Below are 13,911 nucleotides of genomic sequence, written 5' to 3'. Positions count from 1 at the left end.
GGCTGGCCTCATCACCAAGACAGTCACCTCTAATTCACCTAAAGCCTCAAGCAGCCTTTGCAGAATGGGACTTTAAACAATAGTGACAGGACATTGAAATATTCACGACATGACAGCTGGGTCCTTGTCAGACCCAGCTGGGCCACAGCCCTGCCTGCAGCATGTGACCCTAAATCCTGGGTCTCAGGAGACCCTGACGTGTGGAGCAGGTTTCCTGAGGGATCTGCTGTTGCCAGCAGAGGAAACCCAGGCTTGTTGCCCACTCTGTCGGCAGCAGGGGTCCTGTAGCCTTGGAGGACGGTGGGGTAGGGGTGGGGGGACATCTGACCAGCAGGTGTTGGCAATGGGGGACCAGGACTGGTGGCATCTCCCGGATGGGGCTGAGACCGCTAGCGCTGGCTTCCCACAGAAGGTGCTGGGTCCAGCCAGGTACAGATGGCGCAGTGGTGCCTCGTGGACGCCACAGGGCGCAGTGATCACGGGCCTCCTCCTCCTGGCGTGGTCCCTGCCTCCTGATGGGGCCTGGCCTATTCCCTTGAGTAGGGAGCAGTTTACCCAGGACAGAAGGCTGGCAGCTGGGTGCCAGACACCCACCCTGGGGCACAGCTGCCATCACTCCCTGCCCCATGCTCAGCCTAGGCCAATGCACCACCACTTCGGCTACATGACCCCTGGCCTAGGGCCATGCTGGCCCCGGTGAGCAGTGGCCAGAGCTGCCCCTCAGACCCTGGTGAGGAAGGGCCTGGCTGGCCAGACCGAGTGGACAGAGAGGGCTCTGGGCTGCTCACACCCACTCCTGGACTGGCCGCTTATAGTAGGTGACAGGCTGAGGGCCTGCCTTGTTCTTGAACTGGAAGATGGTGTAGACCAGCACCAGGATGCAGAGGGACAGGATGCAGGGGATGACCACGGCCACTGCATTCACAGAGCCTGGCACGTCGTTGATGGTCACCATGATGTCCACATCGTCCTGGGGCAGCCGCCGCTCCTTGCGCCTCTCCACCTCCTTCTGGTTGCAGCCCATCCAGTCACGCAGGATGTTGCGTGGGTAGCCTGGCTCCACGCTTAGTTTCTGGTTGTCAAATTTCCAGTAGTCCCGGCCCTTGTAGAAGTAGGTGTAATCTGCAGAAACACGGCCCATCATCACCATCCCAGACACTTCCCTGCACCTGTTCTGCACCAGCGTGAGAGGGCCCAGGGCGCTGTGGCAGTGTGGAGGAGGGGCGCCTCTCCCACCTGGGAGGAGCCCAAGAGGAGCTCTGAAAGGCGGGTGGGCACGTGACGTGGTGGGGGCGTGTTGGAACTCTTGGAGGTAGGCATGCGGTGCCTTGCACACCCTGCAAGTGGTGTGGCTGGTCGTGGAGGACGACCTGCCCAGCTGCAGAGAGGCACCTGGGACCTGGAGCAGCCCACCCTGTCATCTCAAAGGCGCTGGGAAGCCACTGAGGGGCTGGAAGTAGCATTGGTAAGCTCATTCTGTGCTTCCCAGACAGGACTCTTCTCAGCCCTGGGTCCCAGCTCTGCCATCCTGTGCCCATAGCCTCGCCCTTCCCCCATGTGAGTCAGATCAAGTCCCCAACTTAAGGCTTGGACGGCACTGTCTCCATAGCTCTAGGGCTGAGCCAGCTCCTGCCTGAGCCAAGGGAGGCAGGGAGCAAGATTTCTCCCGTTGACGGAGGGCACCACCTCTTCGCAGTTACCACGGACTTTTTTTGGCTTGGCACACGTGACTGTGCAACACAGATTGCAGGGTCGCTGGGACCCTGCTGGGGGAGGGGCTGGAAGGAAAAGAGGCAGCAGGGCTTGGCAACCACCACAAGGCTTCCTGCAGCAGCCTTATCGCCCCGCCAGTCCACAGACACAGAGCAACTCACACTCTCCTATTGGCCGGCTCCCCACCTTGGCTGGGGTTTTCATTGGCTGAAGTTCTTGATGTCACCTGTCTCTGAGGCTCCCCAGAAAGTGAGACCATGTGTGTAAAGCATCAGGTACACAGGAGAGCCACCAAATAGCGGCTCTGGCCCTGTGGCTGCTGGCTTTCTTTCCGGTGACGTCTCCTTGGAGAGCCCTTCCTGACGACCCTCTCTCACATGGCCCTCTCCCTAGATGCTCTCTGGCAAATGCTTTCCCTTATTGCATTTGTTGCCACTTTGTTTTTTGCCTCTAGACTGGGAGCCAGGGATGCAAGGCAAGTCTTGTTCTAAGCTCCATCCCCAGCCCTCCCACACAACCTGGCTCTCAGCAATTATTGTGGAGTAAATGAATGACACCTGACATTCCATAAAAACTAAAACACCCCAACAAGATAATAATGATGATAACAGCTAAAACTTAGTAAGCAGTGGAGGTGGGATATTAAACCAGCCAGGCTGGCTCCAGGGTCTGTGCTTTTGACCAGATGAGCAGAGATGGATTCAACAAATATCCATGGATAGCCACTCTGCACCTGGCAAGTCCCAGCCCCTCTTCTTGAGAAGCTTCTAGTCCGGAACAGGGAGAGGCTGTGAGTCAGCCTGGCCTCCAGGAGGAGCTTAGGAAATGTCTCATAATTAGAAAATGCTTCTCTCTTATCTATAAGCCCTGTGAAAAAGCACCTTTGAACCACCACATCCATCATTTCAGATCTGTTACCTTGAGGGACTCCTCGAGTACACCTGAGGACCACTGTCTGAGAAATGCCATCTGAGGGAATGAAGTCAGTCTATGAAAACATCTCTCAGTTGCGAATGATCCCTACAGATGAGAAACTGTGACTTGGCCGCTGGTAAGAGAGGATTAATTTACTGTGTAAACATGGGTCGATATGAGGCACTTGTCTTTACCACCAGGCGGTGTTTCTCAAACCTGGATACCTTGAGAGTATGCCCGTGGGCCCCGGTGAGACCCACGTAAAATCAGACTCCCCCTCACAAAACCCAGCCGGTTTCTTACGTACATCCTTCCTTGCTGATGAAGGCCCCTTGGGGAGCCTGGGGGATGCCCTTCCACACGGTGATGGGCTTGGGATAGCCAGGGTCCGTGGCCCGCCGCTCCTCGCTGTAGCGCCAGTACCGCTCGCCTTTGAAAAAGTAGGTCTTGCCCACAGGTTCCCAGCGCAGAGCTGTGTCAATGCCTTCTCGGGGCAGACAGCTGCCCAGCTCCCCCAGGCTGTGGGGGTACCCAGGCTCCACCGTCACCTCCTTAAACACCCAGTACTTGTCACCTGTGGCCAAGAGGAACCCAGGATTAGCCTTCCTCGGTCATTCATGCTGGAGGTTGTGGATAGAGCCACTTGCCCATCATCCACTGGGACCAAAGTCATTCATGGAGCCAGTGTCAGGGGGAGACGGCCCTGGTCCTGCTTGATCCCTGTGGCGGAGGAGGCAGAGGCCTCTTGGCTCAGGCAGAGCTTAGGGGTCAAGAAGCCAGAATCCAGTCTCAGATCCTGGGCAACTCGCCCCACGCTGCCCAGGCTCCGTGCCCCACCCTCTTTTCCTTTCGTGTGACTTGCTCCTTTTTCCTTTCCTCTCACAGCTTCACACACACACTAGTACTCCCCCAACCTTCTACCAGTGACACCCAACTCTGAGGCTGCTGCTCTCCCAGTGGACCTGGGCACCAGGCCCAGCACCCTGATTGCCCACCGTCTTCTGGGCGTTTCCAGGTCGGCTTCCGGAGTTCCTCCTCTCCACCCCAGGGGCTCCCTCCCTCACCACCTGTCTGCCTCCCAGTGTCCCCAAGAAGGTGGCCTCACCCTCTCTTTCCTTCTCCTCTCAGCACTTAGCCTCTCACAAGGCCTTGTCAGCCTCCTAGCCTCACTGCTCCTCCCTGGTACAGGCCTTACAGACATCGCTCTCCTCAACTCCAGCAGCCGTCTCAGGAACGGCCTCCTGCCTCTGCCTGGATTGCCGCCTGCCTTCTGGCTCTCTGCTGCTCAGAAACAAACAGTGAACTTCCAGCATTGCCCTGATGGATTAAGACCATAGTTCGGCTGGGCAGCCAGGGCTCCTCAGGACTCTCCCCTAAACTACCTTTCCAGGCCACTTCTCACAGCTCTCTGGTGGGGCTCCATGGCTGTCTGGTGGGTCTTCTAAAGCCCTTTGAACTACTTTGCCCATGCTGTTCCTTCCCCTTGGAATGCTTTTCTCACTCCTCACTATCTGAATCTTACTCTTCTGAGGCCTGGCCCAAGTCAAGATAATCGAAGTGAAACAACCTAGCACAGGGTGGGCCTGCCATACAGCTAGTTCCCCCTCCTCCCCTGGCCTCTGCAGCCTGCGTGACCTCCCCGCCTCCAGGCTCTTACAGAACTCACAGGGTGGCCTTCCATGGAGCACTGGATGGTCTTCAGTTGTCTGCACCTCCCTCTACTTTGTGGGGGTGAGGCTTGTCACCCCACCAACTTCGGCACATACAGACCCTCAGCAATCACTCCCTGACTTAATTTCTCTGCCTGCAGGGATCTGTCCTGTCAGATGGCAGTGTTTCTGTTAGGGCTAGAAGGACCCTTGCAGCTCATCTGCCTCCCACCCTACCTCTTCCAGTTTACAGGTGGAAAAAGGGGGTCCCGAGAAGGGCAGGAAAGCATGCCAGGTCCTTCTGCACAGGCCACGTTACCTTTGAAGAAGACAAATCTTCCATCAGCCCTTTCATAGGCTGCGTCTATGCGGGCGGGCAGGCCTTTCCAGAACTGCTCGATCTGCATGGGGTAGCCCTCCTGTACCCGGTTATTGCGCAGGCGCCAGAACCAGCGATCCTGGGGGTTAAGGCAAGGAAAGAAAGAGGCATAGCCTTTGAACCCAGTGATCTCAGCCCTGGGGCTCAGGCCCCAACAACCCAACACGTTCCCCTGGGCCCAGCCTTGCAACCCTCCCTGATGTCTGCTTCTATCTTTCAAAGCCCAATGAGGAAGATAAAATGCCCATCAACTCTCTTCACATAAGGCTCCTGATGTCTCTTGCTGCCCAAGGGGCCATAAGACAGAGCCAGCAGACAGGCCTGGTGGGCAGAGGAGGCGTTGCGGGGAGCTGGAAGGGATGATGCAGGGCCTGGGATGACCACATGAGGGCAGCAGAGAGTCACCGACGTCAGCGGGGCCCCTCCCCAGGCTGGTGGGAAGCAGGGGTTGGTCACTGAGCCTGGGCAGAGTGCCCTCCTCACGGCTGGCTCCAGCCAGCAGGGTAAGGTCTGTGGGAAGCAAGCCGTGGAAATTCCCCCAAGCCCCGGGTGTGAATTCAGTTTCCTCCTCTTACAGTTGCGTGACCTGGGGCTCAGTACTTAAAGAGCCTCACCTGCAAAGGGGGGTAATAGTGGGGGTCAGATGAGAGATTATAGGTGAAGTGCCTAGAACAGTACAGGGCACATAGTCAACGTTAAGTAAATGGCAGCTCAATAGGCCAAGAATGTGAAAAAAGCTCTCCTCCTCAAATTGGTGCCTGGTCCCACTGCAGCCCTGGTTGGTAGGCAGTCTGGGCAAGGCCTGTAACCTCCTAGGACCTCCGTTTTCTTATGTGTGAATGGGAATGATAAAACCCAGACTCGCTTAGGAACCGTTCAGTTGGAGGATCCAAGGGTGCAGAAGAATGAACATGATACATAAAAATGGTACAGGGGCTTCCCTGGTGGCACAGTGGTTAAGAATCCGCCTGCCAATGCAGGGAACACGGGTTCAAGCCCTGGTCCGGGAAGATTCCACAGGCCGCGGAGCAACTAAGCCTGTGCACCACAACTACTGAGCCTACGCTCTAGAGCCCACGAGCCACAACTACTGAGCCCGCATGCCACAACTAGTGAAGCCCACATGCCTAGAGCCCGTGCTCTGCAACAAGAGAAGCCACCACAATGAGAAGCCCGCGCATCGCAACGAAGAGTAGCCCCCGCTCACCGCAACTAGAGAGAGCTTGCGCGCAGCAACGATGACCCAACGCAGCCAAAAAAAAAGGTACAAAAGCTAGAAAAGTTTTTTTTTTTTTAGGTGTTTTACGAAGCACTTTCACATCCAGTTTTTTAAACCTTATTTTGACTTTCACAACTCCTCTTAAGTAGATCTGAGATACACAGAGTCTTAGGGAAGGCCAAGTGACTCTCCTTGAGCCACGCAGTGAGAGCAGGACTGGGGCTGACCCCTGTCGCCTGATTCTTGGTCAGAGCTCAAAGCTTGCTGGTGAGAATTCCACAAGGTGAGTGGGGCAGCTCTCCACAGCCAGCCAGTGTGACAGAGACACGCTGTCAGCGGAGGGCCTCTTGTGCTGGTGGCCGGGAGTGTGGTCAGCAGGCAGTTTTCAACTGTCAACCTCGCTGGGGATGGCCTAGCTCCAGAGAGCTCCCCCAAGGTCATGCCCCCCCTCACCCATTGACTGAATAAAGTTCCAGCCTTTTGGGGCCCAACACAGGACAACTCTGACGGGCCATTCTAGCTCCGGAACTCGCTGTGGGCGTGGCCGGGTCTGCAGTGGATCTAGTTGCTGCTTATCTTCTCCTGCCCCATCGTGCTTCCCTCCCCTCCTTCCCACAGATGTGGATCCCAGAGGTGCTCCCTGGTCAAAATCTTGCATCCCAAACACTGTCCCAGAGCCTGCTTCCCTGAGAACCCAACTGCAACACACTGAGCAGGCTGCCGCCCTGCAACCCATGGCTAGAGGGACAGGAACAGACCAGGGGACAAGATGTAGCCTGGCCAGCTTCCTGTCAGGCGGTCCTCTGAACCAGCCCTGGCAGGATCCGGAGACAGATGCAGCCACTGCTGTGCCAGCCCCTACTCCAAGCCAACGTCTTCACAGCCATGATTCCTTTGATCTGCACACACCCTTCATTAGAGAAATGACCCTCCCAGCCCTCAGATGGAGAAACTGAGGTCCAGACAAGGGAGGTGACTTGCTCAGAGTCACAGAGCGGAGGCCGGTCTCCAGCACTTTCCCCCCAGCGTTAACCCTCAGGAAGGGGCAGGGTCACCGCTTCCCGCCTCCCTCTTGGAAAGAAGTCCATTCACCCAGCAGCACCAGGAAGAGACCTCATGGCCTGGCCGCTGGGCTAGCTCCCCTCCAGGCCCCACAGCAGGCCTAATCCCAGAGCAGCAGCTCTCTCCCGCCCCAGGTGGGGGAAGGAGTGGGAGGGGAGCCCCGAGGTCCTACCTTAAACACAAACATCTCGCCCCGGAAGAGGGCCACTGTGTTGAAGTTTCCGTCACAGATGTTGGGTTTGGCGCCTGGTGTGGCTGGCCGGTCCCCCAGGGGCGGCCGAGGGGGCCTGGGCTGGCGCTCATGCTTCCTCTCAGACGGTGAGTGGATCCTGCGGACGGGGAGTGTGGGGAGGGGCCTTGTGGGCTCCAGGGGCTCCGCGGGGGGTCCTGGAGAGAGGGGCTGCATCTTAGAGAAGGGCCAGGTGTGCCCTGCCCCCCGCTGCCATTGCCTCATCCTCACCCGGGCAGCTCTGAGACAAGCCTGTCACACTCCAGCCTCCTGTCCCCCCTCTCCCATTGTTTACTCCCCCAGTCTTTGAGAAAATCCATGAAAAGAGCCGTTAAATGGGAACTCCCATCTTTCCACCCCCAAATCTGGTTTCTTCTCTCCTGTTACGAGAGAGGACATGTCCCTTCTTAGGCTCAGTGTCCCCTACCCTCTCTGTCTGCTCCCCCCATTCTTGATCCTGCTCCAGCATGGCCTCTGCCTCGTCACCCACTGAAACTGCTGTCAAGATCACCAATGACCTCCATGTTGCCAAATCCAACATTACTTGACCCAAACTTTGATGTCCATAAGGATCATTCAGGGACCTGGATAACATGCAGATTGTGACTCAGAGGGTCTGGGCTGGGGCCTTAGAGTCTGTGTTTGTTCACGCTCTCAGGCGATGCCAGTTACTGGTCTGAGGCCCACACTTTGCGTAGCAAGATCACACAGACACTTTCCTTGAAACACTCTTCTCTCTCTTCCAGAACCCTGCACTCTCTTGGTTTTCCTCCTACCTCGTGTACTGTTCTTTCTCAGCCTGCTTTGCTGGTGGCCTTTCCTCATCCACCCGGTTCTAAAGGTCGGCATGCCCCCGGGTCCTCTCCTCTCCCCTCCCCTCCCCTTCTCTGTCTGTCTGTCTGTCTCTGTCTCTCTCTCTGTCTTTCTCTGTCTATTTTGGTCCTAGGTCAGTGCTTCTCAACTTGGGCTGCATATTAGGATCACCTGGGGAACTTTTAAAACCCCCCCCTGATGTTCAGAAGTCACCCCAGACCAATTAAAACCAAATTTCTGGGGGTGAAGGCTGGGTATCAGTTTTTTTGTTTGTTTTTTTTTTTGCGGTACGCAGGCCTCTCACTGCTGTGGCCTCTCCTGTTGCGGAGCACAGGCTCCGGACGCGCAGGCTCAGCGGCCATGGCTCACGGGCCCAGCGGCTCCGCAGCATGTGGGATCCTCCCGGACCGGGGCATGAACCTGTGTCCCCCTGCATCGGCAGGCGGACTCTCAACCACTGCGCCACCAGGGCAGCCCCAGTATTTTTTAAAATTGAAATCCCAAGGTGATTCCAATGCACTGCCAAGTTGAGAATCACTACCCGAAGGGATCTCTTCCAGGTTCATGGCTTTAAAGACCTCTGTTCAAGCCGTCCCATAGAACGTTCTGTGATGACCTACGTGTCCTATATATCTGCACTGTCCAATACAGAAGCCTCTAGCCACGTGTGGCTATTGAGCACTTGAAATGAGCGACTAGTTATTAGTGCGGCAGAAGAACTGAAGTTTTAATTTTATTTAATTCTAATTAATATAAATTTAAATAGCCACATGTGGCTAGTGGCTACCGTATTGAACACCAAAGATCCCAGATCAATATTCCAGCCCACATCTCTGAGCTACAGAGGTCAATCTATTGCTCCACAGTTACAAAAGCCAGAAACCTCACCCCTGTGTCTAATCTATCAGCAAATAACGTCCATTTCATTTTCAAAAGACCTCCTAGTCCCCACTACCTGTCCAGTCCTCTGCTGCCTCACCTGTGGAGATCCTGCCCATCCTCCAGGCTTTGGGTGGGGCGACCTCCTCTGTGAGGTCCTCAGGGCCTCCAAGAAGAGCCCTCCTCCCGTACTCCACAGCCTGGGGGCTGTAGGGGCCGTGCCACGTGGACATGCATTTGCTGTAATAAACTGGTCTTCCCATCTCCACCGACTTGACGAGAACAAGAACTTCCCACACCAGTGTGAACAGAGAATGGGGTGGCATGGTAGCAGGCCCCTCAAATCTTATCAAGATATCAGCCTAGTTTGTCTTTTTCTTGTTTAAGAAAAAAGCTCTGGTAATAATACTTATCCTATTGTATCACCATTACTTGGGCAGATGGGTGACTCTCTTGGCTAGAGGTGGGACCCCTTGAGAGGGAACCACAGGAGGTGAGAGGGAGGTGTGTGGAGGGGGGAGGCGGGTAGAGTAGGGGGAGTGGGAGGCTCTCTGTTCACTTTTGTCCCTCCCAGTTGCAGCTCAGACCCTCCCCTAGGTTTCCCAAGTGTGCAGGGAAGGAGGGGGGTGGGGGAGGAGCCTTGCAGACAGCAGTCAGAGGCCCAGGTCCCCAGCCGCCCCCCAACCCTCTGCCCCAACAGGCAGGCAGTCATGGCCCAGCCCAAGGAAGGAGCGATGGCCCCTCTCCCCCGCCACACACCGTAGATCTTCTGGATGCCCTGGAGATCATCCTGAGGCAGCTTGAAGTTGTGTGTCTCCATGTACTGGTAGAAGGGTGCCATGATGGCGCTGGGGTCGTTGGAGTGCTCCAGTCCCAGCGCGTGGCCCAGCTCATGCACAGCCACCAGGAAGAGGTCATTCCCTGTGGAGGGGGAGATGGGGAGGTGCCCAGGGCACCCACTCAGGTGTCAGTCAGTCAGTCAGTCAATCCATTACTTCAGCAAACACCTAGTATAAGCTTTGTGCCAGGCCCTGTCCCGGACACTGGGACGTACACACCCCTACCTTCCAGAACACTCCATATAGTGGTGGATAGGGACAGAGAAACAAAATAAGTGAAATTAGTGTTCCAGGTGCTTCTACAGCTGTCTATAAGGGTCGAGTGAGGATTCCGAGGAGGGAGGAGTCATTTACGCTTGAAGGAAGATGTTCAGGGAAAGCTTCATGAAGGTGAAGCTTAAGGTGAGTCTAGAAAGATAAGAAGTTGGTCAGCAGAGTGGATTCAGTGGGAAGGAGAGGGAGAGGGGCGGAGGTGGCATTGCTGGCTGAGAGAATGCTATGAACAACGTCCAGGGACAAGCAGTCTCATTCCACTTGGCTCCGGAACAAAGCAGGAGGGGAGGGCCAGAGGGAGATGAGGTCAGCCAGGCTGGCACGCAGGGCTTGTGATGCCATGCAAAGGAATTTGGATTGGCTTCTTGGCCAGTGGGGGGTTTAAGCAGGTTGGTGTCGGGGACGGGGGGGCTGGTGGTGACATGATGAAATCACTCTGGCTGCAGTTGGAGGAAGGATTAGGGGGTGATGAGACCAGAGGCAGGGGGATCAGTGGGGTTGGTCTGGAAGCCAGTATGAGGGTCCTGGTGAGAGATGAAAAGAGCCTGAGCTAAGGCAGGCAGGCTCTGTGACGGGCAGAGGGGAGTCCTGGGGGCGGCAGGCTGGCGGTCATCTTCAGAGACCCGGGGGCAGGCGGAGCCTCGGCCGTGCAGCAGCTCTCAGTCCTGAAAGGACTGAGCTGTGGCCAAGATCAACGCAGGGATTCAAATGCGAGTGAAAACGAAAGGTCCAGGTACTGAAAGTGGGACACGGGATCCCGAGGGTGAAGCTGAGGCAGCAGAGTGGTCGTGAGCCTGGGCCCCTGAATAGGACAGGTCTCGTTCATGTCCAGCTCTACCCCAGTGAGCTTTGTGAATTCGGTCAGAAGGTCTACCCTCTGAGCCCCAATTTCCTTATTTGTACAATGCGGAGGTCGTACGTGCTTCAGACGGTTGTGTGAGGACCAGATGGGATAAGATGTGTAAAGGGCACGATGCTGCATGGCAGCTGTTGTCACCATGCATAAGACAGGAGCTTGGTCCCTGGAACAAGCCCGCTGACCAGAAAGGAAGCACGAGGCACTTGGGGTCCCAGCAACCAGATCCTCCTAAAGCCAACTCCCCGGAACTTCTGGGTCAGGCCTGGGACAGGGCAAGGCCTGACTTCGAGGGGATTAAGCAGCCCTGGCTTTGGGGAAGAAATGCAAGGGGCAGGGAGTTGAGCAGGCTGTCGAATCAACAGTCCTGACTCATATTATGTCCAGTTATAGACTCCTGCTTGCCTTGACCTGTGGCATTTGAATGTCCCTTGAGCCCTGCCTCTGTTGCCCAGCACTAATGCATGTCACAGTCCAGTCCTGCACCTTGAAGTGCAGGGGAGGCTGCCAAGAGCCCAGGAGGTGGTCAGGAGTCCTAGTGCTCACTCTGGCCCCAGTGGCACTGGCCAAGCTGCCGTACCCCAGCCCGGCTGAGGGCCCCACGAGGGTCAGATGAGCCTGGGGATTGTGTCTGGCCTTCCTGGCTAAGGTCTTGAGAAGAGAGAATAGCCCCGTGGGGCAGACTCATTCACATACACATGCATGCCGGCCGCTCCGTGGACACCACCAGTACCTTCAGCGAAGGGTGGATGGGCAAGATCAGGGGAAGTTTGGCCAAGAGCCTGGGGTTGGCCTTCTGCTGGGGCAGGGCAGGCTGGCATGAGGAGGCCAGGCCTCCCCCAGTTCCTTCCTCAGGTCCTGGCCCCTCTGGCAGCGGGGAAGGGTGAGCTCATCTCTGAGCTCCATCCCAAACAAAGGTGGCTGCTCGCGCCAATGGAAGGCAGCCCTGCTTCCTGGGGTCCGGTCCTGGCTCTGCTCCTGGCCCATTCTGTGACCCGGGACAAGCTGTTTGGGCCTCTGTCTCCTGACTAGGCTCTTCCTCAGGGAGCATCCGCAGGGATTTCAGCTGAGAACCAGGGAGCAGGGCTCTGAGCGCCTGGCTAGACTCTAAACCTTTGTCCTCAGCCTGTGTCTATTACTCTGTAAGCCTCTGTGCTGGGTCTCTGCAGAGAACAGGAGTAAGCCCTTGAAGGAAAGGGGTCTGTGGGTTTGTTCCAGGGACCAAAAGGCAGAGAGAGGAGAGCTGGGGAGCTGGCATCCTACTGCACAGAAACCCAAGAGACCTGTTAAGTGGGGGCTGCTCTGGGGAGATGGAAGGAGAGTGTGGAGGGGCAGGAGAACTCCAGAAAAAGCAGAGGGATGGAGAAAACCCACATGCTTTATGGGCAGGAGGCTGGTAAGGGCTTCACCACCCAAGAGGATGAAAGGCAGAGAAGCAGAGTGGTCAGAAGTGTAGTCCCTGGGGGTCTGACTGCCGTGACTCCCGGCTCTGCCATGTCCTAGCAGTGTGACATTTTAAATCTCTTCCTCTGTAAAATAAAGGGATTAATGGTACCTTCGTCATAAGAATGGGGTGAAGATTAATGAGGCAAGGTACAGAAAGCACTCACACCACCTCCAGGCACAGAACTATCACGGTTAATTAGCAAGTTCACATTAAGCTATGTATGAAGGACCAGCATCCTCAACAGGGAGAGTTCCCTTGAGCTGGGAGCTCAAGTCCTTGGGCTTCCTAGCAAGCACCCAACAGTCTACTTGGCTACTCCAGTGTATCTTGTCTCTGCTTCATTTCCTTCTCTTGGGACCTCCATCTTTGGTGAGTCCCATCTCATTGACTCCTGAAACCCTCCCAAAGGTTACAACATTTCCTTTTGCCTCTATTCTTTTGCCAATGCTGTCCCCTCTACCTGGAATAACCTTACTCCTTCAAAGTTCAGCTGAATGCCACATCCTCCGGGGAGCCTTCCTTGATTTCCCTAACCAGCAATGACTGCTTCCTCCTATACACTTTCCCAGCAGTGTATCTGTATCATCTTTATGGCCCTGACCACTGTCCACCCTACATCATAGCCAGGAGCACACACTGTCTTCTGCTCCAGGACTATGAGCTCCTTGAGGGAAAGCTCTGTGCTGGACAAGCCAGGATGGAACAGTGCCAAATGTTCAGTATTTTTTCCAGGTGTTGTCTTTGGACCATCTGCAGCAGAACCAACTGGAGTGATTGTTAAAAATTCAGAGTCCTGGGTTTGACACAAGTAATGTCTTCTTTGGATGAGAGTCAGGACTTTGCTCTGGAAGACCAAGCATGAACTGTCCAGACGCAGTTCATAACCCCAGCAATAGATTGCTAGGAGCTGGGACGCAGCCATTGCCCTAGGATGGTTTTTGTTTTTTTTTTTTTTTTTTTTTGCGGTACGTGGGCCTCTCACTGCTGTGGCCTCTCCCGTCGCTCCGGATGCACAGGCCCAGCAGCCATGGCCCACGGGCCCAGCCACTCCGCGGCATGTGGGATCTTCCCGGACCGGGGCACGAACCCATGTCCCCTGCATTGGCAGGCGGACTCTCAACCGCTGCGCCACCAGGGAAGCCCCTTAGGATGGTTTTTGGAAGGGACAGCAAAGGAACCAAGATTGATTGAGCACCTATACATTATCTCATTTAATTTCCACATAAACTCAGTGAGGGCGTGATGCAGCCTCCCGGGAATTTTTGTTTGTTGGCTTTCTTCTCTGTTCTTCTGCCGCTTACTGTGTGAACGTCTCAACCACTCAGAACTTTCCTTTCCTCAACACCCTGCCCAGTCTAGCTCCCAGGGTGGGGAGGAACCACTGTAGTAACTGCGGAAGGACGGTTCCCTGTGAAGGGCTGGTCCCCATGACGCTTCCTGTCTTGTCACCTTCCCCAGGGCTGGGCTCCCTCCCCAGCAGAGCTTAGTGAATTCTGCTGACTTCACTGCTTGACCCATTGGAAAGGGATGAGGACACAGGGTGCCTGGGAGGCTCCCCGAAATCAGCTTAAAGGTGTGGTGGGCCAGATCGCCCTTCGCACAGACTCCAAAGAAGTGGAGAATCAGAATCCCCTTTAC

At 55.7% G+C, this 13,911-nt stretch overlaps 1 protein-coding gene across 1 annotated transcript in view; it reads right to left on the bottom strand.

Moving 5' to 3' along the window:
- Positions 1 to 784: 784 nt before the first annotated feature.
- Positions 785 to 13,911, bottom strand: part of MMP24 (matrix metallopeptidase 24) — a 44,250-nt gene continuing 31,123 nt past the window's right edge. Inside the window, exons 5-9 of the mRNA XM_065891908.1 lie at positions 9,618 to 9,779; positions 7,110 to 7,324; positions 4,597 to 4,735; positions 2,936 to 3,202; positions 785 to 1,122 (exon numbers count right to left, since the gene is read on the bottom strand). Coding sequence (XP_065747980.1) covers positions 785 to 1,122; positions 2,936 to 3,202; positions 4,597 to 4,735; positions 7,110 to 7,324; positions 9,618 to 9,779 — 1,121 coding nt within the window. The remainder of the gene's footprint in view (positions 1,123 to 2,935; positions 3,203 to 4,596; positions 4,736 to 7,109; positions 7,325 to 9,617; positions 9,780 to 13,911) is intronic.

Source organism: Phocoena phocoena, chromosome 15, assembly GCF_963924675.1.
Source record: "Phocoena phocoena chromosome 15, mPhoPho1.1, whole genome shotgun sequence".
Classification (NCBI taxonomy): Eukaryota; Metazoa; Chordata; class Mammalia; order Artiodactyla; family Phocoenidae; genus Phocoena; species Phocoena phocoena.
This window is presented reverse-complemented; position numbering and strand designations above follow the sequence as displayed.